At 41.2% G+C, this 25,209-nt stretch overlaps 1 protein-coding gene across 10 annotated transcripts in view; it reads left to right on the top strand.

The window, feature by feature from the left end:
• Positions 1 to 25,209, top strand: part of DAB1 (DAB adaptor protein 1) — a 654,787-nt gene that overhangs the window by 563,374 nt on the left and 66,204 nt on the right. For all 10 annotated transcript variants that reach the window (XM_083742749.1, XM_083742751.1, XM_083742754.1 and 7 more), the window contains 2 exons: positions 10,051 to 10,190; positions 14,944 to 15,042. In XM_083742749.1, coding sequence (XP_083598875.1) covers positions 10,051 to 10,190; positions 14,944 to 15,042 — 239 coding nt within the window. The remainder of the gene's footprint in view (positions 1 to 10,050; positions 10,191 to 14,943; positions 15,043 to 25,209) is intronic.

Here is a 25,209-nt window from a genome sequence, read left to right as displayed (position 1 = left end):
GGGCACCGGCGGCAGGAGGCCTCATTAGGGAAAGCACGCCTCAGTTTAAGAACAGATTTGGTTTAAGAATGGACTCCAGCATTTTCAGAAGCAATAAAGAACTTCCCCAAACTTACCTTGTTTCTTTTTCTTTCTTTCTTTTTTACTGCCATCCCATTTTTCATGGTCCTGATAGCAATGGTGCTCCCTGGAGGCCTTGATTTGGCAGCAGCTGTCATTTCTTCTCAGATAGTGGAACAAAAGAACTGCCCACACTCTAATATGTTTCATCATGAAACTGTGCTCCATAGTTGGAGTGAGGGCCATTTCCTATGTTCAATCTATTGAATCCTGAGATGTTAAAATGGTAGTTGGCCAAACCTTGGGCAGCATCACCTCCAACTTTCAGCCTTCCTCCTCTGGGATTTCCCTTGGGGGTTCCCTGGCTGGCGTCTCCCACCACTCCTCATCGTCCAGCCAGTCCCTGACAGCTCACCACTGATTCTTGCCCCTTTTATGCCTCCAGAAAATAGCTGAAATGAATCTGCCGTTTGCACCCTTGAATATGTAGAGAGATAAATTTTGGGGAGTTTCAGCTCAGCCCTAGATTGTTCCATTGCCCAATCATTCTTACAACTGCCCTCAACATTTAACCAGAACTTGGCCACTTTACAGTGCAATCTCAACCATGCTTACTCAGAAATAATTCTTATTCAATTCAATGGGGCTTACTCCCAAGTAAGTACCATTAGGCTATATTATGCAAAGTCCCATGTTGTTTTCCTTTTGAACCAAAAACAGTTTCAGCAAGTTCACCAACTAAAAGAATAGGCAGGGAGGGACTGCTTAACTATATCCTTTGCGGTTTGGTAATCGTTTTCCACATGCTGCTTTTTATCTGCATGTGGGAAATCAACTTGGTGAACAGCTTGGTGGGTGCCATTTTGAGCACACATTCTCCAGTCACAATCCAGCTGTTGAGGGCAGCTTTTGCTGCTGCTTTTCAGTGAGAGAGAATGGGGGGAAATAGCATTCTATATGTCACATCTAGTTTGTCCCTATATTTGAGCCAAGGCCCATCAGGACTTAGCACTGAACCTGTTTTTTTTTTTTTTAAATTATGTGACTTAGACCTTGAAAATGTGAAGCAGTAATAAAGAACAGCTCGTCTCTAAATGTGTAAGGATTTTATTTCTCTCATGACTCATTAACCCACAGTCTGCTCAAGCTCTACCAATGGGATATTCAGAGGTAATGGCCTTAGAGTCAGACTTTTCACAACTGTTTTATAAATCAATCCTCATATTCAGCCTATAGCAACTTAAATTGATTTCCTCTTTTCATTTTCTCCGTTGCAATGATGAACAGTTGACGTTCATCAAATTTTGCTTGTGCTACCTTCTTAAACTCCTCTTGTCCTCATGAGCAAGTTCAAACATGGGCAGGATTGAGCCCATCAAACACAGTAGGATTTACCACTCAGAAAGCTTGCATAGGAGCAGGCTACATATTCTTAAATTTTCTACATAAGTGAGACACAAGACCTACCCACTCTGGAAGAATGGCAGATGAAGGTGATGGACTATATGGGATTGGCAGAAATGACTGGCAGAATCCGAGACCAGGGAGAAGAGTCGGTGGAAGAAGATTGGAAGAAATTTAAAGACTATTTACAGAAATATTGTAAAATTAATGAATGTTAGAATGATGTTGGATAGGAATTACCGTATTTTTCGCTCTATAACACGCACCCGACCATAACACGCACGTAGTTTTTATACGAGGAAAATCCGTAGGCATGCCACCCATAGGCATTTCCTCCATAACACGCACAGACATTTCCCCTTACTTTCTAGGAGGAAAATAGTGAGTGTTATGGTGCAAAAAATACGGTAAGTGGTTTCCAGCTGTAATGCTTAAGAGAATATGAAAAAATGGTTTAGAAATAGGTAAAAATGTAATGGTAAGGATTTGCTGAACTAACAATCTGAATTGGAATACAAAAAAGGGAGGTATGAGGAGGTCCGGGAAATAAGTTAAAGGAAAATAAGTAATGGAAATTCTGTGTGTTTTTAATTATTTTTATTTTTGTATTTTTGTTATTTTTTCTTCTTCTTTTTCATTGTATTATTATTGAAAATCTTAATAAATATTCTATAAAAATAAAATTAAATTTTCTACAAAAGTGGGCTCCAAAGCTAGACTTTTGCAGTGCAAATGCTCTTCTATACCACAGGCACTCTAATGAAATCTCCACTTTAATATTAACAAACATTTATAGGGGGGGGGGGGGAAGCAGAATTGAAACATAATTGCTCCCGGCTGTTATGGTCTTTCTAGAAATAATAATATAACTTTATCTTGAAAGTCCTAAATTCAAAATTAAAATTCATCAGTCAGCTCTTTAGAACTAGAGTGTGAAATTGATCATCTTTCTTTACTTCCATTACACTGGAAAACATGTACTCAGTCAGTGTCTCCTGCAGTGGACTTCCACTAAACAATCCCACTGAGATTTATCTAAAAGTTTAATCAAATGTAATTTATACAGAGGTCATCACGGTAATTTTGCCCTCTTGTCTCAATCACAAATTCCGCTTTGTGCTATTAAGAAATAATTCAATCTGCCATTAGTTTATCTCACAGAAATGATGAAATGCACACCTCAGATATCTACTGTTATTTGCTGAGGCTTGGGTGGAGAGGGAAACCCTTAAAACCAAACAAAACAATCAAAAGAATGAAAAAGCAGCACACCTTGATATACACAATTGACTTCCATTTCAAAGTCATGTCTAATATTGTGGGAGGGATGGTATAAAATGGCAGATTGCAAATAAACACAGAAAATAGCCCTTTATTATACCCTTGGTGCTAGGAATTGAGATGTACAAAGGCATTTGAATATAGTAATGCTATTCAAGTACTAATCATGCAAAGTGCTGTAAAAAGCTCTCAACTGGAGTTTACCATGAATGACAATGCTAAACAAAATGAAAGCGCTGCTGAGATGATAATCTAAATAACGTGATGGTGTAGTTAAGGTATCACTGTATTTCCACATACAATTATGGGTAATTTTTTGAAATGCAACTCTAATGGAAATTCACCTAAGCTCTGGAATAATCTTCATAAGTATAGTCTTATTGGGTACAAAATTCTCATCCTCTTGAAACCAGTGGGAGTTTAGCAGCAATTTTTTTAAAAACCAAAAATGGGAGCAGTGTCAGTTGCAGTGTTCGCTTCCAAACAAACGAACAAATAAAAATGTTGCACAAAAATATAAACACACACACAAACACATGTGCATGCTGCTATCTCAATAGGAAGGAATTTCCCACCATTCTCTTAGTAAGCAGGTGTTAAAAGAAGTCTGCTGGGAGGAGCAGGTTGATCTTTGTTGACATCTGGAGACAGGAAGGGCTGCTGTGAGTTCACCTTGAATTTGAAGCAGGTGTCAAGCACCTTCTAAAAGGAGTGGATAGGCTATGTTCCTGGGCAGGTCCCACGGGAAGGAGCCTTTGAAGAAGCCAGCTAGGATGGCGGAAAGGCTTAAATCAATGTATGAAAATGTCCACGAACTTAAGTTAATGACAGACCCATTCAGTTTTAGCAGGTGGCTTTTTGACACTATAGCATGTGATTAGAGATTCTTTTTAACAACCCTTGGGTAATTATCTGTGGTGGTGAGGTGGTAGCGATTGGAAGGGCCACAAGCTCAGTGGTAGAGCATTTGCGCTGCATGAAGAACATCCCAGAAAATTATGCATGCTGTGCATTTAGAAAACATCCTCTCCACTCCCCCCCCTCAAAAAATTCTTGGAACTGTGGTTTGTTAAGGGTGCTGGGAATTGTAGCTGGGTGAGGGATAAACTATACTTCCCTGGATTATTTTTAGGGTGTGTGTGCTTGAAAGTGCTTTTAAATCTATGCTATGTATGCGGCCTCATTTATGACCTTGGATGCTGACAAGAAAAGAAAGCTAGTTATATGTTTGTTAAAAGTGCTTTAGGTATGAGGCTGACTTTAGGGGAAGCGGGTTGGACTAGATACAATGCAGGGGAGCTTCTAAACTTACAGGTTCTGGCCTCCAGGACAGAGTTGTTTTCTATAACTTTCTTGATTTGAATAACTGGTGACTACTATTCTCTCAAAATTTCCAGGGATTCTGAATGGTATCTGGCCTACCTTTTGACAGTTATGAACAGATTATTAACAGAGATTGTGGCTAGATTTCTGGCTGCAAAAATCTGATCACTAATCTGACCACATAATCTGATTATGTTATTTACTTATGCCCTTTTAACAAAACTTAGTCTTAGTGTCCACATTGTGTATTGTGTTGTATAGCTTATTTTAGACATATTTTATATCTTCCTGACATCTTATATCACATATGTATTACAGCCTATTTTAATGTATTTAGGACATGTATTTTACATGCATGGTTCTTGGTTTTAAATTGTTGGGTCCATGACCATATAATAAAGAGGTAGATTTGAATAAAATTCTGTTGCATAGTGTGGGGAGGAAGAGAGAGATTTCGAAGTATTCCCCATTAGGTAAAAGATGGAATCAAATGCAAGTCCTTTCCTGATTGAGGGTTAATCTTTTTCTAAGGTGTTGTAGCACCTTAGAGGTCATTCCTGACTGCAGTGTTTTGTATTCTCACCATGTCTGCGCTATAAAAATGCTAATTGCCTCCACGAAAACATCGAGTGTTTACAGCGTGGCTGTGTGTGCTACTGGATCAGATCCCTTTGAGGTTTGAAAAACATGTTACCTCAAGTTTATAATCTGAATGTATGACAGATAGTGTGTGGGCAGTTTATTAGTGCAAAAGACAGGGCAGTGTCATACTATAGAGCCTTCTGCTTAAGGCATGCTATTGTCTTTGCTGATAATATCGTTATACATTAAAAGTTTAAGAATCAGATGATGCACACTATGCCCTGAGGGGCACTTAGATTTAAATAAAAGAATATAATCATTTACTCTAGGTTATGGAATGTTGCTAAGAAATGTTTTGCCTTTTTAAAAGAAAAAAAGAAAGAAAAAGAAACAGGGTTGGAAGTCTGATCTTTTTTAATTTCGAGTTATTCTATTTACCCTGAGTCTCATCCAGGACAAGGCTTCTTAGTGGATCCTGAGCTAAAAGGACAGTGGACAATCGAGAAGCCTGTTATGCTTTTCAAAGCCCCTTATGAGTAGAGCTGTAACAGACATTAATTCACCAGTTTTGCAATGAGCTCTCCCTGGTTTGAAGCCTTAGGCTCCCTGATGCACAAAACCCCCATTCTCCATAGCTTGTGTCCACAGAACTTGGTCTCAGCCTCAGTTGTTGTTTTTTTACTTGATACTTCTTTCGTTCCACACCATGCCTCTAATACTCATAATCTGTCAACACCCCCATGAAGATTTGAGACAAGAAAGATGGATGACTGGTTTATTAAACTATAACAACTATAGGATCTGCAATCAGAATAATTCAACCAAATTAACAAAAATCAATGAAGTGTGGGAAGTGAGGTGTACTGTTAGCAGGGTTTCAACTCCCATCTCCTGAGCCAGCTGCCAGACACATGCTGTGATCACACAGCAGGGCCTGAGAAAACTCTTTCCCCCTCACTGCATACTCCTTTGGGATATGAACCTGACATTGATACCATGGCCCTGTTGGCCAATATTCACCCGAATGCACCTAACAGGCCCACTCTGGCTCCGATAGCAAATGCAACCACCCCCCTCCATACAGGGACAGAACAGAATTTGTTATCTACCTGTCTGGAAGCTATGCCCATCTATTATGAATGCCCTGCTTCTTAAGCTTGAATATATGTTGGATACAGGTTGCCTAGTGAGAAAGAAACTCTGAATGCTGAGATGTGCTTCCTTTTATTGTTCCTTTCCATATTCCATGGCTCAGCCCTGGTGTGGAAGACAGTTCCCAGGTCTGAGTCCTGTTGAATACTAGCATACATTAAAAGCTCTGGAAAGGTTTATGGACCGTTACCTGAATGCAAGGTGAGGCTTTCACATAAGAATATGATATAAATCAGTGATTTATAAGACATCTTTCATGATCACTTCTGGTGATCTGTTGGTGAGAATAAGTAACCTCAAAACTATTCAAACCCCAGCTTTAATTTCCAAAATAGGTTCTATGGTCTTAGTTCAGTTTTTATTGTTTTGTGTAAATGTAATTGTTTCGTTGTTGTGTGTGCGAGGGTGGGAAGTTTTTGCTAGTTTTTTGAGCTATGTAAAACAGTCAGTGGTAACAGGACTGCCTTTGCTTGAATTGCAAATTCAAAAATTGCAGTTCTAATTCAACAGCAAGCGACATCACTGCTAGTCACAGAGGAGGAATGTTTCCATATGGCACATGCATGTCTTAAAGGAGAACAGCACTTATACAAATTAAATGTTAGTGGCAAGACCCCTTAAAATGCTTCACATACAAGGTCTTTGCAAACACCTGTACAATTACCCATTTTAATTAGCTAGGCTTAAGTATGCCATTGTATGAGCACAGTGTGCAATATCTGCTGAGTCACTTATAGCAGCATCAGTACCAGTTTAGACACCTGGATTCAGCAAGAAGCACATTGCTGTGATTGAGTTCTGGTAACATACATATGTTACATGGGTAAGTAGTAATTTGAGATCTGAAAGATATTTCACTTTCCTCTGAAAACTTTCAAAGATATGCATCATTCGGTAAAATACCTCTGGAGGTAAACAGCCACAAGGGTAAATTACCTATATGTGTAAGAGAACAGTGAAGAGGAAAGAAGGGATATGTATAAGCAAGAAAAGAATATACATCACAGGGCAGAAAAGCTGAATAAGGCTGGACGCATCTTTAGGGAATAGAAAGCTGGTCAATTAATTCTGCTCTGGGCTTTCCATGCAGCATTCCAAATTTGTTGTTCAGCTTAATGACGCTTCCATTCTTTCACCATCCCATGCAGTATTACAATATATTATAATTCAGAAATGTATTATTTATGCTGCTTTAAATCACACCCAGGGATCTTGTTCAATATGTTCCCTTTAAATGCTGTCATGTGTAATGAGAATATGCCTTGGCAAGGGGCCTGTTCAAATGTTACTATTTCCATACATCCCTGCGTGTGATAAAGAATGGTTACAGGTCTCAGGTATGACATAAAGCCTTTCACAGGAGAGATCCTGTGAATATGACCCTGCAACACAGAATCTGTTTTTTTTAATGTGAAGATGTAGAGGTGTGCAAATCCAAAAAAGTCCCAACTCCATTGTGTTTACAGCTTTGGAGGTGAAAATAGTATCTGAACAGAACTGCGTGTAACATTACCTTAAATTTAGAATGGGAAAGCCCCAAATAAGTTTTTCCCCCTACAGACACTGCTACTTTTATTTCATTTATACTTTCCTGCTTCCACTTTATATTCCTAAGGATCTCCATGCAGAGCTGGTGGAAAGGGCTTGTATAAAAAGCACAACATGGACTATGCATAATCAAAATTATACTTACATTAAACCACAGAAATGCTTATTTTAATCAGTTGACTAATGGGTTAAAATTAAAGCAAATGATTAACTAAACAGATGGCAGCCCTTATATCTGCATTCACTCTTTTCAAGGATTTTTTAATCCATTTGTTTGGTTTTAGCATTCATTTATTCTATTTTCATCTACTTTATAAATATGTGTCACCTCCGCAGATTACTAATCAGCCTTTCAATTGTATCAAAGCACTTTATTTCTCATTATACGGTTTTTAAAATAAATGCTGAATATGCACAAACAGTATAGGAAATTCATGTAAGTTCATAGAACTGAACATCACCAGGTTGCCCTTTATGGGAAGTCCAGGCTCTGCCTGGTTCAGAGGTAGACAGCATCATGCCTTCCAGATGTTGTGGTCTAGAGCTCTCATGGACAGTGGTCAAGAGACTATGAAAGTTGTAGTCCACAACATCTGGAGTGTGCTGTGATGACCATGTGACTAGATAATCGGAAGCCAGCTAGAATTTAAGTGTTCCAGCAGTGAGTGAGAACTGTTGTGCCACATCACACAAGCACACAGAAGAAAGGACAATGGCAGTGCCTAACTTGTTAGATATAATGAAGATTGTTGACAAAAAGAGTTTGCAAATTAGATTTTATTTACTGCAAAACAAAATAATTGAGACAAGAATGTTTACACACATGAATGGCATGTAGAATAGCCTGATGGTAATGTTAAGCATTGTTGTGCATCCAGATGTGATTCCCCCCCCCTCAGAATTTAGTGTCGCAAATGTTACTTTATTGCTCTTAGCACTCAGTAGTAACATCTGCCTCAGCATTTCCCTCCAGCATAATTTAAAAATTACTTACAGTTTCTGACTCATCATCCATGTGCCATTAGTCTTTTATAAAATGTTGTTTAAGAGCATGAGGACACAACCATTTGATAAATACTGTCTGGAAATTCAGACGAGAACTTGGTGTAATAAGGAGATGATGTGGGTGGAAAACTGTGAGGTTTTGTTGGCATCTCACCAGTTTCCTTACATGTTTGAAAGTAATCAATCAACCACAGAATTTACAAGCTGGCATCTCCCAGGAGGAAAGCATGCAGGGGTCCTAGTGAATTTTATTGTATTATTTTCAAAACCATTTGTGGGGATGGGACAGGAGGAAAAACAAAATTTGGAATTATTATAATTTTCTTAGAATGATGTGTATTGTTTTATGATGCATAATCTTTTACTTTTACTGCACTTTGCTGAAGTTGTTGCTGTAATTGTAGTTATGGTGCCCTGTCCTTGGAACCGTTTGGTTGTAGGGCAATAAACAACAACAACAACAACAACAAATATTAAACTCTGAGTGGCTTACAACATATAAAAGAATTGTAAAACATTAGACATTAAATATTTCCTGATACAGGGTTGCCTTCACATGTCTTCTAAAAATAATAAATGTGATTATTTTTTTAAAGTGGAATGTTGGAGGTTGTGGTTCTCAGATGTTCAAAGTTGTGGGGAACTGGTACCATTGTTAATTTGAGTTGAAGGTATCATACATGTTACTTGGTGGATTGATTGCTAGATTTTGACCTGGGATATCAAAAGTTCAAATCTCAGTCAAACTTGAGTGTTCCGGGATGGCTGGAGTTGGGCCAGTTCTTCTCTCTCTTTCATCCTAGCTTATCATGCAGGGCTAATTGTGAAGGCATGTGGAATAATGATTGTAAAACATGTTGCGTAGTAGAAAATTTCATAGCAGCTGCAACATTCCACATGGAAGGCATATGATGCTCTTGCTGGCGACCTCCATTGGGGATAGTCTGAGAGCTTGTTCACAATGAAGCATTTTTCAGCTGTTAATCCACATTTTCCCCATTTGAATTAAACCAGAATAATCTAATTGGAATCTGTATATGAGGAGCAACTTTCACCTTTCCGGTTTATACAATTAGTTGTTTGCTGTTGTGTTTGTTCCCGCCTTCTAATTTATTGATTCCATTCTGCCAGTTACATACTGACAGGGCATGTAGGCAGATATGCTATACATACAACTTGCTGTTGTTCTAAAAAACCCACCCAAAAAGTGTGTGGAAGAACATAGGTGATTGTAAATTTGCTAGTACATTTTTTTGAAACATATATCAAGATACGTACTGAAGGACCTGCATCAATCCTCCTCATTTCCACTGGCCTCTGGTGTGTAGGAGCCATCAACTAAGTTGTTTAAGCAGATTGCTGCTGGTCACAGTGGTGGTGGTGGTGATGGGAGATAACATCTGTAACATGGATTGTGGCTATGAAAGTTGACTTGACTGGTATGCACTAAAACAATATTTAAAAATTCAATTCATTACAGTTAAGGAGTAGAAAAGCACATTACCAACACACACACACACACACACACACACACACGGTTGCAGTCTGAATAAAAATGGTTCAAAAACTTGGACTTTGATAAAACATATAGACAACAAAACAGATTAACACATCTAACTGGCCTGTAGACCTTTAGCTTTTCTACTGCTTTCATAAAATTACATGCATTTCAAAACTGCACCTCTCTCTTTTCAGGTCAGGATCGCAGCGAAGCCACTTTAATAAAAAGGTTTAAAGGCGACGGTGTTCGATACAAAGCAAAACTCATTGGGATAGACGAAGTTTCTGCGGCACGAGGCGACAAGTTATGTCAAGATTCCATGATGAAATTAAAGGTGTTGTGAAAATCTCTCCCCCTCCCCAAATATGTTATTGATCAAAGTATTACTTATTTGGACTGAGCCATTTTTATGTGAAAAGGGGATTTGAGGAGTCAAAGAGCTACCTGAAACATCACTTCCAACAATGTTCTTGCACCGATTCCCTGGTGTTTGGAGCCCTGATAGACTGCTTCATTGTCAAATTTTGTAAAGCCCTTCTTCCTATTAAAAGTCATGACATGGCCGATCAGATTTAGTCACATGGCTGTATCAATGCAAAGAAATGGAGGAAAATCCTGTTTGCTTGCCCTCAGTGACATCATCACATTGACTGTGGTGATAATGGCACGGGGAAGACCAAGCGCATTTTAAAGGGGAGGGAAATACGTGAAGAGACTTTGGATTCAAAGATCCATGCCTTTTGGAGGTCATTTCTTATTTTAGATCAGGGATGGGAAACCCCTACCCTTCCTAATGTTGCTGGACTGCAGTTCTCATCATCTCAGGCTGTTTGTCATGTTGGCTGGGACTGACAGGAGTTGGAGTCCCAGAACATCTGGAGGGCCATGGGTTCCCCTGTTTTAGATGGTACAGAAGCAAATGTTCCCAGTAAACTTATATGTATTCGCAACAAAATCTCTGATCTGAGAAACAACATTGTCCATGCAAATGGGGTAAGGATAAGAGACATAAAACGAAGCCACATAAACATGCAGTGGAATATGATGTACATATTTATAGTTTATATGCCAACATTTACTACACACACATCTTGAGTTTCTACAATATTTTTGTTCAATTTTTAAAAAAGAAAAAGTTGGAAAGTGATTTTAAGTACTTGGTAATTAAGGAAGAACCCAATTTGAAAGGCTGGCTCTTTTTGTGTCTAAGCAGCATGTACCACAGCACATGCATAAGATTAAACTGTTTGTACCGTAGTTTCTTTCTCATTCATTCCTTGGTTCCATCTGCCAACAAGTGGTTTGGGAGCTTCTGGCTGTTAACAAGGCTAGGCTGGCCCTTTTGTCTCCATCCCAGAGGGTCTCAATTTCCATCTCTCCTCCAAAATGTTTGATTCCTGTTAGCATAATTGAGAGACTTGCCTGTGTAATGTTGAGAGGTTACTAGAACCAAAAGAAACAGGTGGTGTCACAAATTCAGATTGCTGTTTGCTCCTGCTCTATTGGTTTTTACCATGTACTGGGATGGTATTATTTATTTCTTTTTAAATATTCATGTCCTTCTGCTGAAAATTTACCTGCAGCATATTAATTTGTTTCTACTAAAGGCAGCCTTATTTAATGGCCTACATGAAGGGCATAGAACCTGGCCACTTGCATTTGGACTCTGGGACAAGTCACCATTTGTGCCAGATTCTTTCCATAAGCTTGCATCATTTGATAGGGATGCCCTCTTGTATCAACGGGGCTATGACTCCGCCCTGGAATCCCTGAGGCAAAGGCTTTGGGACATTTCACATAGCAACCTGCAATCTTGATCTCAAGTACTTTGTGGCCTGGTAGCAGAAGGAATCCAATATGGGTACGACTTTCAGATAGCCTCATATCTTAGGAACCTGTCTGTACCAATCTAACGGTGTTTATTTACCATAACCAGACTAAATGTATTTCCATTGGAAGTGCTAAATGGTAGACTGAGAGACATCCCTTATCAGAATAGGCTTTGTTTATGTTCTCAGGACGTTGATTGCATGAAACATATTTTATTGCATTGTGGGCAGTACGAGCAAGCAAGGGACCAACTGATCAAACACATACTGGCAAATCTGCTGGGAAAATCTGAAGCCTCCCATATTAAATATCTTTTGGATGACAGTTCTAATGATATTACACTGGCCGTGGCAAAATTTCTCTTGGAAGTTAAAAGAAACAAGTATCATAATGCTTGAGATAAAACAAAATGGCCGCCCCGGTTCCTCTCTCTTTTGTGGTTGGCTGTCTTAATTGTATTTTGTTCTGAAATTTTTGATGGGTTTTTGGATCACAATAAAGATTTAAATTTAAAATTCCTAGGGATGCAGTGAATGCTAACTTGTGCGTAAAGAACAGTTCAGAAACATGAGTAGTGGTTGCATATTATTATAAGAATATTTGTGATCTCTCACGATAAATCCCCAGAAAGCAAAAATCCCTGCCCCAACAAAAAATAAACTAGCATTGTCATGTTATAATAATTTGGAATGCAAAATTTTTGTACTCAGTGGGTGAAAAATGAACATCATACTTTAGCTGCAGTTCATTCATTTTCAGCAATGTGCTCTTGTTATAAAAAAAGTGTGCCTAGACATTCTGTTGTTGCGTCCATAACCTAGGTTTAAGGCACCATTTAGCTCCTAGCTTTCATATCTTGGTCTCTAACACTGATCGGAGAGTATACATTACTCTTGTTGCCTTGAGCTTGAAAATAACACAGGACTGATTGAATGTCTCAGGGTAGTTATCACAACTGAATGGATGTGCAAACAGCCTGATTTAGGGTTGTGTGCTGGAGAGCTGCTTTCAGTTCTGGGATTAGTAATTTGTAAGCACCACATACCAGAGTTTGAAAATATTACTGCTGTGAATAGACACCAGAAATATTGATGAATTTTTAAAAAGTGTACATCCAAATAGCATGCTTTTGTCAGTTTCACATTACAAAACATTACTGAAAGTAGATACTCCAAATATATATTCGTTTCCATGGCACCAAGTACAATATATGTAGAAAATACAGCTTCCACCTGTAGAATATCCATGCAAGGACTTCTAAGTAGTAAATCTAATTTAAACAGAAACAAACAATAATGACATATAGAATGACTATATGTGGAAGCAAATCATCGTAATAGTATTAGTAAATTTTGTACTCGATATCTGCAGTTCCTTTCCTTTTATTTTCTCCAAGTTTCTACCTATTCTTATCTCAGTTGAATGCCTGTTCCTTTTCCTTCCTTCACTCACCTTAGATACTCTAGTTTCTGAGACTTCTTCCCAGTCGCCACCCTGCCCCACACAGCTGCTCTTTTCTGAAGGCCTGTGCAAGATTTAATCTGAGTGAGTTGGTCAGCTCTCACTTCCTTTGCAGAAGCTGGACTACAAACATTTTGCTTGCTGAGCAGTAAACGGCGTTTCCGTGCGCTGCTCTGGTTCGCCAGAAGTGGCTTAGTAATGCTGACCACATGACCCGGAAGCTGTACGCCGGCTCCCTCGGTCAATAAAGCGAGATGAGCGTCGCAACCCCAGAGTCGGCCACGACTGGACCTAATGGTCAGGGATCCCTTTACCTTTACCTTTTAGGGGTGTTTATGAATACTCTATCACCACACTAGCTCATCAGTGCTGTCACAAGTTTGACTGTTTCAAGAACAGTGTTATACAACTAAGCATAATGCTCCACCATAACTAGATACCATAAAAGGGGATCTGTAACATTTTAAATTTGATAGATGCTGAAGTAGGGCATTAAGACTAATGGATTGTATGCATACAGCAGATTAGGTGGGGATACTATCTAAACTGTATTGCCCAAGATTAGAGATTGTGATGCCACATGCTTGAATGTGTCCTCAAGAGAAAAAATAAATCCATCTGTATGGAAAACTAGCATGTCTGCAATAAAGCTGGGCTACAATATTTCTTCCGGATACCTTTTTTCATATATGTTTTTGTTCATTTACACAAGGTAGCGTTAAAGCATGTTATTTCCCCATGTGTAGCCCAAAGTTATACAGTCTGATGATGTTTTTTTGCCACAAATGAGACCTGCAACAAATGCTTGCAGAAGTTACTGTTCTCTATTCAGGATTCCATCTGCTACTGCCATGTTGTTTCTCAGAGATCCCATTTTGGCTACAATCCTGTTCATACTCAGCACCAGAAATCGCTATTGGAAAGAGTATTGATGATACTATTTACACTAGCTTTAAAAATAATGAATTGGAACAGAAGAACTTATACAGCTGCTTCTAGCAACAGTGTTATTTTCTAGATAATAAATGCATTTCCTAATGTGGCAAAGAGAAAGACTGTGAGTGTGGTTTGTCTAAGGGGTTCTAATTAATGCATCAAAAATAAAACACCATATTTTGGCTTTTTGTATGAACAGTCAGAGGCCTTATTTGTTGAGGAAAAAGTGGACTAGTCCTCTGGTTGTTCGACTTCTGTGATTATATAATTCTTTATGAATCTAGAAATTAAAAAGAAAAATAAAGTTAATATTTGTGTAAAGGCGGAGAGTGGGGAGAACTCAAATCAGAAAAGAAAGAGGCAAAGAATGTGGATACTAAGAATTTTCTACCTACTTCCCAAAATGGAAATTTCATCAGCTTCACCTACCTAGAAATAAAACATTTCTACTGTGTTCCAAGGCAGCAGAAAAAAGAAGAATGTACAGGGAAATTATCAGTACAGTAAGATTTTGATTGTGGCAAAACTACATGGTTTCAGATGAAAACTGAATAACACAGTTCATAGCAGGAGGGTGTTTTGAAAATTGATATGTAAAGTGGATCTGCCTATGGAAGCCAGTGTCCAACACAGTCCTCAGTACATTTATACAGAAGTCAGTACCAATTAATTCAGTGGGCCTTACTTAATAACAAGTATCGATAAAAGAGAATATATTGCCCCAAACCAACGGAAAGCTGAAAGGGTTCAGTTCTTTAAGGAATAACACACTGCCACTGCTCACTAACGTCTGCAGACAATGGGCAGAGACAAAATGTCAAATTATTTTAAATCGGAACCATTCTGTTTTCTCCCAACAGGGAATTGTTGCTGCAACTCGTTCAAAAGGGGAACACAAGCAGAAAATATTTTTAACTATCTCATTTGGAGGAATCAAAATCTTTGATGAGAAGACAGGAGTAAGTAAAATAATGACACCAGACAACACAATTGAATCTCTTGGTTCTTGTATCCTTGAAAGCTTCCTGTGGCTGGGCAGTAATTTTTGATCAATATAAAGTCACACAAAACAGATGACATGCTTCATAAATTGCTTATTGTAGATCATGGGTAGGCAAACTAAGGCCCGGGGGCCGGATCTGGCCTAATTGCCTTCTAAATCCGGCCCGCGGACTCTCCGGGAATCAGCGTGTTGTTACATGAGTAGAATGTGCCCTTTTATTTAAAATGCATCTATGAGTTATTTGTGGGGCATAGGAATTCATTCATTTCCCCCCCAAAAAATATAGTCCGGCCCCCCACAAGGTCTGAGGAACAGCGGACTGCTCCCCTGCTGAAAAGGTATTCTGACACCTGCTGTAGATCAAAGCAACAGCCTTCAATAATTAAGGCGTAGTTATTGTTTTGTTTGCTCGTTTGACACAGTAACTCAATGAAGCTACTTCTGTGTCTGATATGATTTTATCCACATACCTTGAAGTTGTTAAAACTAGGGCCAGGGGCTTTTGTGATAGAATACATAAGGTGATGTAGGACATATTAAGGACTCATTTCTGTCCATTTCCATGTGAAAGACAAACATTTGAACTGGTATTTTGTGTCAAACTACACATGATCTTAATTGTGGGGATGCAATTATCATGTGTATTATTGTTATTCAGATTGTGGCTGCAAGGAAGCCTAAACTGTCTCTGTCATAGGTGCCAACTCCCTGAGGCCTTGGGTGTCTAAGCACCCACAAAATTCCTCATGAAGAGGCTGGTCACCCACAAATTTCAGTGCCAGGGCCCCAGGCACCCATGGTCGCAGGACCAAGCTGGCACTCCTGGTCTTTGTTATGGGGGGAGGGGAGAGAGGAGGGTTTTGTGTTCATATGTAAAGTGCTGAAAGTATGTACTAGTGGCTGCTTGTTGTTGTTGTTGTTATATTAAAATCTCGTAACACAGAGGCTAAAGAATGGTTTGAATTTATCTCATAGTCAAATCATATTTCCATCACTTAAACAATTTTATTTTGGATTAACAGGGGCTTAAGTCAAACATTAAAATAAAATCAGAACACACTGAAAAACAGCTTTTATCTTAACTATAATTATCTTCACCGTGGCTTATGCCCTCTCTTGAATTTTAAAAAGGATCTCAATTAAATTTTTATATAAATTAACTATTTAGCATGATGCTAGAAATAAAATCAGACCGATGGCAGATAGAATTAGCTTTCCTAATTAATATTATGTTATTGGATAACCAAGATCATTAAACTTACAAGTAAATAATGCAGTGTCAATTATGAAGAGTTATTGGGATAGTACTGGGTACTATATATTCAAAGTATGATGCACTGTTTGATTATCTAAGCTTATAACCTTATGCAAGTGTTGCATTCTGCTTCCTGTAATTTACAAGTGATGCCAAGGAAGAGTTGCCAATGTTTCATGAACTTGTCCGCCAAGCTCATCCTTTCCAGTGTATCTGAAGTGGGATGTGAAATCTGTGAGGCATTATGGCAGTATCTGGGATTTACTAGGACATTTCCAAGTTACATACAGCAGTTCCTGTGTCCATAGGGAAATTGTTTTCTCCAGACTTCTAGAATGAGAAAAAAATGAGTATGAGTCAGAGGAAGCATCCACAAAGATGCTAGCACCTGAAAAAGAAGATTTTTAGCTTCACTGGCCAGAATGGTAATATAATTTCTAAAGCTATAAGAGAGTGAAGTCTGCTGTTGTCATTCCAGTAGTGGATAGTGTGGATAGTGTGACACAGTGTGACATTTCTAGTTGGTCACACTGCTGCTGCTGATCGGGAGGTAGAGGGGAAGTGGCAAAAGCACCAGCAGGATTAGTTCTGCTGGTGTGTTTGCACTGCACCACCATCTCTCCCACCCTGTTATATCTTCCAGTAAGCAACAACAATGTGACTGACCAGAGATTCTGTGAGTTGTGGCACCACACACCATGCACTACAGGATATAGGCCTGCAACTGGTGTGCTCTCATTCCAGTTCTCACTTGAGAACCTGCTACTATCGATGTCATAAAATGAGGAGAAATCCCAGTTACAGGCCCTTCTTCCTACAATCACTTTATTCTGCTGATTCTGACTTTTCCTCATCATGCCAGATGTTCCACAGAACACAGTAAAGAAAAAAAGTAGTTAATTAGCTGCAGTTACTACAGTTGCAATATTCCCATTGAGACTGGGCCATGGAAAGCAGTCTGAGGTGAGTCAGGAACTACGAGCCCCAAGACAGAGTAGGGGTCAAGAACAGGACCTAGGGGCAAGCCAGGAGTTCAAACCAAAGAGCAAGTGAATTCTTGAGGTCAAATTGGAAGCTGACCCAAATATGTAATAATCTAGGATTCAGGAAGATCTTGTTTCTCAAGCAAGGATCAGCTGGATAAAGGGTAGTTCTTCCTACTCCTTTCTGCCTAGAAGGATCCAGTGATCAGTCTTGGTGGTCAATCAGGAAGGTAGTTCACTGAGAAGGTTGCCACCTGCAGTTCATTGATTCTCTACATGGGGCAACCACACATGGATTTACAGCAGCTTCTGACTATTTAGCGTACTTCACATCTTCAAACAAATAATTTCATTGCTGGAACTGAAAATCCTGGATAGTTGCTGCATCCCTGTGTGGACTATAATCCTCCTGTCCTCTGGCGCTTCCCCACTGCCCCAGTTTGGATAAGTTCATTGTCATGTAATCATTTGCCAAATTATTACTTATTTCACAAAATGCCCATGTCTGATTTCTCTCATTTGTCTGCGTTACTCATGCACATACGTCTGACCTAATTTAAAAGAGACAAATGTTGATTTTTGTGCGCTTTGTATCTTGTTGGCTAATATTGGATTTTAATTTATCACAATAAAAAAATCAATGTGTAGCCCTAAACCAGCAAATTCTCTAAAAATTGGCATTGGCAGGCCTGACTTTAGATGGATGGTTTTAAAGAAACTGCTCCATAATTAGAGCTTAAAATAATGTATTTGGGTTACTGTCAGAAATCTTGCCTGTGACTTTTTCCTTTGCATTTATAGCGTACTTTCATGCACTGCAAATGTAATATTCATGAAAAAATATACATTTTAATTAATATTTTAGCTGTCTTTGTACTTGAAGTCTTGATGGGTGTGCTTGATGTACTTGCACTTTCTGATGGAAAGTGTCACTCAAGGCAAATACTGTCACTAAGAATTAGAACAATTGTTGGTGAGGTTTCACTCCACTTAACACTTTAATCCTCAAAAACACTGGAGAAAGAAAATATACTGTCCCTCTTACTAACGTGGGATGATTTAATTTTACTGTTTGTAATTCGTTTTGCTATTTGTGGGAGGAGGGCTGTGTTCTGAGGAGGGGGAATTGTGTCCAAAATGCATGCATGGATTTTTGGATTCTATCTTGTGAGGATGATTAGGGAGGCAGGAGAGGATATCTTAATTAATGATACCCTTCCTAACTTGCGCTAGCAAGTTCCATATCTTAGCAGAGTTCCAAACATCCCCCTTTTAAAATTATACAGCGGTTAGCTTGTTGCTAGCTCGTCTAAACCTCAGGATTTAAGATTCCTGGTAAGATCCCTTCTAATCCCTCTTAAAAAGAATAGATATGAGAATCTGATTAAATTTAATATAAAAGTAGTTTACTCACAGAGGGACGCGGGTGGCGCTGTGGGTTAAACCACAGAGCCTAGGACTTGCTGATCAGAAGGCTGGCGGTTCGAAACCCCGAGACGGGGTGAGCTCCCATTGCTTGGTCCCTGCTCCTGCCAACCTAGCAGTTCGAAAGCACATCAAAGTGCAAGTAGATAAATAGGTACTGCTCCGGCAGGAAGGTAAACAGCATTTCCATGTGCTGTACTGGTTCGCCAGAAGTGGCTTAGTCATGCCGGCCACATGACCCGGAAGCTCCCTCGGCCAATAAAGCAAGATGAGCGCCGCAGCCCCAGAGTCGGCCACGACTGGACCTAACGGTCAGGGGTCCCTTTACCTTTACCTAGTTTACTCACACATTCATTCAGGTTCACAGATAGATCCCTGAAGGCAGGCTTAGGTTACATAACTATATATCTACATCAGGCATAAGCAACCTCAGCCCTCCAGATGTTTTGGGACTACAACTCCAATGATCCCTAGCTAACTGGACCAGTGGTCAGGGATGATGGGAATTGTAGTCCCAAAACATCTGGAGGGCCGAGGTTGCCTATGTCTGATCTACATGAACTGCCCCATAAGGGAATTAGTCCCAAGTGACCGCGACTGAGCAGTCACTTCTCCTAACACATAGGAAAACAAAAATGGAGAACACAGAGAGCAGAATATGGAGGCCATGTGCTCCTCTACCAACAACAGGCCACACCCACATCAAGTCACATGCAGTGGAAGTCTGTCCCAGCTCAGGAGGATACAGGAGGTTTTATCCTGAGTGGTACAAAAATATCCCCTAACATGTCCACTGTAGGAATGTTGTACTTGACTGCTATAAGTCCCACACGTCTTAGATTTGTAATACCCTCCATACCCTTCCCAGCCCCATCATAGAGCAACTGACTGATGTTTGCAGCAAAGTGACTGCATGGAACAACAACAAGAAAAAAGAATAGGGGGTGAAGCAGAACCAGATGATAACCACATCAAAACCAAGAACTTACGAAATAAATGGTGGGTGGGTGGATAAGTCCCATGGTGGGCTCAGGGAGCAGGGCTTCCTTAAATAGCCTGTGAGTAGCCCAGCGACAGGGGAGTCTTCCCTCTGATCTTCCAGCAGCTCCTGGCTCCCCTGAGAGCCAACTACCTACAGTAGTACCTCTGGGTACGAATGGGATCCGTTCCAGACCCCCGTTCGCATCCTGAAGCGAACGCAACCCGTGTCTGCGCATGTCTGCGTCACAATTTGCCGCTTCTGCACATGCGCATGGTGTCATTGCTTCCGGGTCACCGCAGAGCGCAACCTGAAAGCGCTCAACCTGAAGCAACTTCAACCTGAGGCATGACAGCATTTGACAGCCGTGCAGGACAGCACCGTCTTTCTTACCTCAAGATTATTGAGTGAAGATATAGCTGTCAGAAAATCATTAGTTTCCGATGCGTACAAGGACTTGCAATATACCAAAAATTCTTCAGTATTTGTTTTTTTAGCAATCTCCCAGAAGAGGAACGGGTCAAATATGTGGGTACATTTAACTTATGAGGGTATGTCAAGCAGGGCAAAGTTTGGCCAATCAGGATAGAAGGGTTTTTTTAAAAAAACATTTCCTTTCCTTATTATTCTGACATTTAAAGTGTGTAATATGTATATCCCAAGCAAATATGCCAAGCGCTATTTATTCTACTGGCTCACTTGCTGCCATAATTAGCCCTCTTGAGTCTCCTCAAAATGATATCGCTGGGATCGATATGCAGAATTTATAACTCGGGAACAGCCTATAGATTTTTGACATTTTCAGGATTATTTTAAGACTGTAAACCTGGTTCCTAATTTAATGGTTTTGTCATGTTTTGATATATACCGTATTTTTCGTCCCATAGGACGCTCCGTCCCATAGGACACACCTACTTTTTTTGGGGGGGGGGAAATAAAGGGGAAAAAAAATCCTTTATTTTCTCCCCCAAAACCAGGTCGGGGAACAGTGGGATGGCGGTGCTGCGCCTCCCCGCTGTCCTCCGAGCTTGTGGGGCTGGCCCATGTCTGCCTGGCGCAAGGGGCGCTCTGCTTCAGGGTGCCCCGCGCGTCGGGCGGCAGGCTACAGTCCGCAGCATGGGGAACCCTCTGTTTCAGGGCGCCCCACGCGCCCCCGGGTGCGCAAGGCTTGCCAACACCAGCGCGGAGCACTGGGCGTCCTCCAAAGGGCACCCCGTGCTCCTCACTGCCAGCTGCCGCCCGCAAGCCTTGCGCTCTCGGGGGGAGATCCCCCGGGTGCGCAAGGCTGGCCAACACCAGCGCGGAGCACGGGGCGTCCTCCGAAGGGTCCCCGTGCTCCGCGCTGCCAGCTGCCGCCCACAAGCCTTGCGCTCCCGGGGGGAGATCCCCCGGGTGCGCAAGACTTGCCAACACCAGCGCGGAGCACGGGGTGGCCCCCAAAGGGCACCCAGTGATCCGTGCTGCCGCCCGCAAGCCTTGCGCTCCCGGGGGGAGAACCCCCGGGTGCGCAAGGCTTGCCGACACCAGCGCGGAGCACGGGGCGTCCTCCGGAGGGCACCCCGTGCTCCTCACTGCCAGCTGCCGCCCGCAAGCCTTGCGCTCTCGGGGGGAGATCCCCCGGGTGCGCAAGGCTGGCCAACACCAGCGCGGAGCACGGGGCCGCCTCCGAAGGGCGCCCCGTGCTCCGTGCTGCCGGTTTCCACCTGCAAGCCTTGCGCTCCCGGGGGGAGATCCCTCGGGTGCGCAAGACTTGCCAACACCAGCGCAGAGCACGGGGCGGCCTCCGGAGGGCGCCCCGTGCTCCGCGCTGCCAGCTGCCGCCCGCAAGCCTTGCGCTCTCGGGGGGGGGAGATCCCTCGGGTGCGCAAGGCTGGCCAACACCAGCGCGGAGCACGGGGCGTCCTCCAAAGGGTGCCCCGTGCTCCGTGCTGCCGCCCGCAAGCCTTCGGCTCCCGGGGGAGATCCCCCAGGTGCGCAAGGCTAGCGGACACCTGCGCGAAGCACTGGGTGTCCTCCGGAGGGCGCCCCGTGCTCCGCGCTGCAGGCTGCCGCCCGCAAGCCTTGCGCGCCCGGGGGAACTCCCTCCGGGCGTGCAAGGCTTGCGGATAGCTTCCTGGAGCCTGGAGTGCGAGAGACGTCGGTGCGCACCGACGCCTCTCGCTCTCCAGGCTTCAGCAAAAGCCTGCATTCGCCCCATAGGACGCACACACATTTCCCCTTCATTTTTGGAGGGGGAAAAGTGCGTCTTATAGGGCGAAAAATACGGTACATATAAAGACATATTTTGTGGTTAAGAATACATATATTGAACATAAATAAAAATACCAGTAAAAATGTGGACTCCAGTAAAAATAAATCAAAAACATTAACGCTACAACCAGTATGGATGTATAAAAAAAATTTGGCAACAAACTCCCACATGAGGACACAAGAGGCCTAATGCTAACTTGGACCAAAGTTCCATGTAGCCAGTGCTCTATGAAGCTTGTGAACAGGCATCCTGTTAATAATATAAAATATTGCCTGATATTTTACATGATACTCTGCTTCAGCAAGAAGGAACAGATACAGTAGTTCCGTGACATCTCAGAAGCTGACAGATTTGTTATGAATAATCTCTCATGGACTGATTAAATTCTGTTGGGTGGCACAAGTTTTCTGTGATTTTCAAGAGGCTGCAATATGCCCCAATGATAGGTAGGTACCATGGAATAATGATTTCATAATATAGTGCCTCCAGCCTCCAGTTAATCTATGCCCGTTCAAAGCATTCTGTCACACACTAGCATGGTCAGGAAGCAAAACTCAGGGTGACATTTTGCTGGTTGAAGTAGTGTTGATAACTTTTTTTTTGGCTAGGACAGCATCCCCCAACCTGGTGCCCCCCAGATGTTTTAGATAGCAAAAGACTAGAAGTAGCTCAGAGTTGCTGGAGGAACCCAATCAGATGGGTGGGGTACAAATAATTTACTACTACTACTACTACTACTACTGCTGCTGCTGCTGCTGCAGGAGTCCCATATCTGCAGCAGCCAGTTATACAGTGGTACCTCAGGTTACAGACGCTTCAGGTTACAGATTAACCCAGAAATAGTACCTTGGGTTAAGAACTCTGCTTCAGGATGAGAACAGAAATTGCGCGCTGGCAGTGCAGCGGCGGCAGAAGGCCCCATTAGCTAAAGTGGTACCTCAGGTTAAGAACGGTTTCAGGTTAAGAACAGACCTCCAGAACGAATTGAGTTCTTAACCCGATGTACCACTGTAATCCTTTAATTTTAATTTCATATTTTGCCATGTGTAAAAGAGCAAGGCAATACGCGCATAGAAATAAGAGCAATAAACATGGTATATTAGTCATAATCCATTGATTAGATCTTTCAATTGTGCACAGTCATAAAGTTTCTCTTAATGGCTGACCCAGTTTTGAAGCCAATGTTGCTGTTATGACCTAATTTCTGTTACAGCAAGTTTTTCATGTGATAAATTGACTTCTGAAACCGTCACAAGCTTTTCCACCAATTTAGCTGGCAGCAAATATCAAAATAATATAGTTATGCATTTTTAATGGTGGACATTTTGGTAGGATGGTAGCATCTTGCCTCAGGAGCAGTGGGACAGTGCCAACCACCGAATGCAGCACCTGCCAGCCTCACAAATTTGGCACCATATAAACCTGCACAAGTCAGATTTCAGGTGATTCTTCCTATGTTGCAGGATCAGCTTGGAGAGGAAAGCCCTAAGAACTGAGAGATGGGTGCAAGATAGGGGGTGTCTGTTCTGGGGGGTGGGGAATCCCATGGATATCCCCCCCCCCAAGATTCTTTGAAAATCTTCAGCATCTTAAACTGTTGGCACCTGCAGAATTCGGATTTGCAATTTTTGTAAATATCAGTATGTTGAATACAGGCTGCTTTGCTGCCCAAAAATACCCTCAAAGCAGCCAACAATTAAAAAAATCCTTAAATGTTATTTCACGTTATGTCTTACATTTTATTTAAGTTCTGAAGATATCTCTCATTTCCTTTCTTAGTGTGTTTGGACTGGAAGGTCAACAGCATTAAAATGGGGGGGGGGGGGAGGAATGAAAATAATTTGTATTTTCATGGTTGTCAGACTAAAAGTATTGCCGATGGTATCTAGAGCAAGAAGAGGCTAGATGATTATTAAAGGATCCCACCCCCAATGTATGAAAAATTCTGAAGTGTAATGTAATAAATGCCCTCAGGAAACAGAGGTTTTTATAGGAAGAAAATATTGCCAGGAAACAGGTGCATGAATGAATGGAGTATGATGCAGGACATTTTTAACTGGCTTAACTTGGGTGTCTCAATCTGTGGAGGCCCAAAAACTCATTTAGGGTTAATATTTCTCAACTCGTGTACAACCATATCATGCAAGTCCTATCCATGAAAGTGTTTGCCTTAACTGCTAGGCATCTATTGTGTTCTCTACGGTTAATTCAAGGTGAGCTTTTTTTTTGCTGCCAGCGCTAGATTCGAATCAGGCTTTTAGAGTGAGCAAAATTCATAGGAATATACCTAGCATGATATTATGCGCACAATAATAGCATCAATAATAATGCTCACAGAGTAATATATGGACTATTTTAAGTTTAACAAGGACTTAATTTTTCTGCTATAGCCAGAAGGTGCTCAGGATGGACTTTGATTTCTGTCTGATATAAAATGTTGATATAAATGATTTGAAATGTCCAGTGTTCAGAGTAATCAAGACCTGGCCTTCAGTTCAACTAAACTAGTCACAATTGTCCCACTGAAACCAATGAATTAGTTTAATCAGAACTAGCTTGTTCAGTTGATTTTTATTATACATATCTACTATCCTATACGTGCACACCAACATTCAGCCCTGCCCTTAATTTATGTATAGCTGAAAGCCCTTTCTAGCAGAATTTTGTGGGTGACATTCCAGCCTAAGAGAAAGAGCTTGACAAGAGAACTCTTGACATAATAATAAAGGAGTCCATCTCAGAACCACTGAAATGTTTTGTCACAAGTGGTGAAAACGCCACAGCAAAGAGTGATGTCCCTGTTTAAAGTCTTGTTTCTATTTGTCTTTGATATCTTCTTCTCCTGTATGTCTGCAAAGTTACTCCCACTTGTAGCCGATATTTTTCTCTCGATGCAGTGTGCTATATCTCACCAATTGCTTTGCAGTTTTTTTGTTTGCTCTGCTGTTAGCAGTTGTATTAGTATCATTTCTGACATTTCCCAGCAATACAGGTGCTGTTGATGCGTTGTGTTCGCTTGCCAGATGCAAAGAACCCAAGTTCAATTAACACATTTTATTCTTTTACACAAAATGCAGGAGGTTCTGATACTAGTGCTTGGAAGTAGAAATAAACCATTTAAAAAACAAAAGAAAAACCAACCACTGTAAATCTGATAATGTTGGGATATGGTGGCTATTATGGCTCTTCATTTGGTGTAATTCAAGATTACTGATGCTGTATCAGTCAAG

Source organism: Podarcis gaigeae, assembly GCF_964106915.1.
Source record: "Podarcis gaigeae genome assembly, chromosome: 6".
Taxonomy (NCBI): Eukaryota; Metazoa; Chordata; class Lepidosauria; order Squamata; family Lacertidae; genus Podarcis; species Podarcis gaigeae.
The sequence above is the reverse complement of the archived record's forward strand: the minus strand, read 5'-3'. Positions and strand labels throughout refer to the sequence as shown.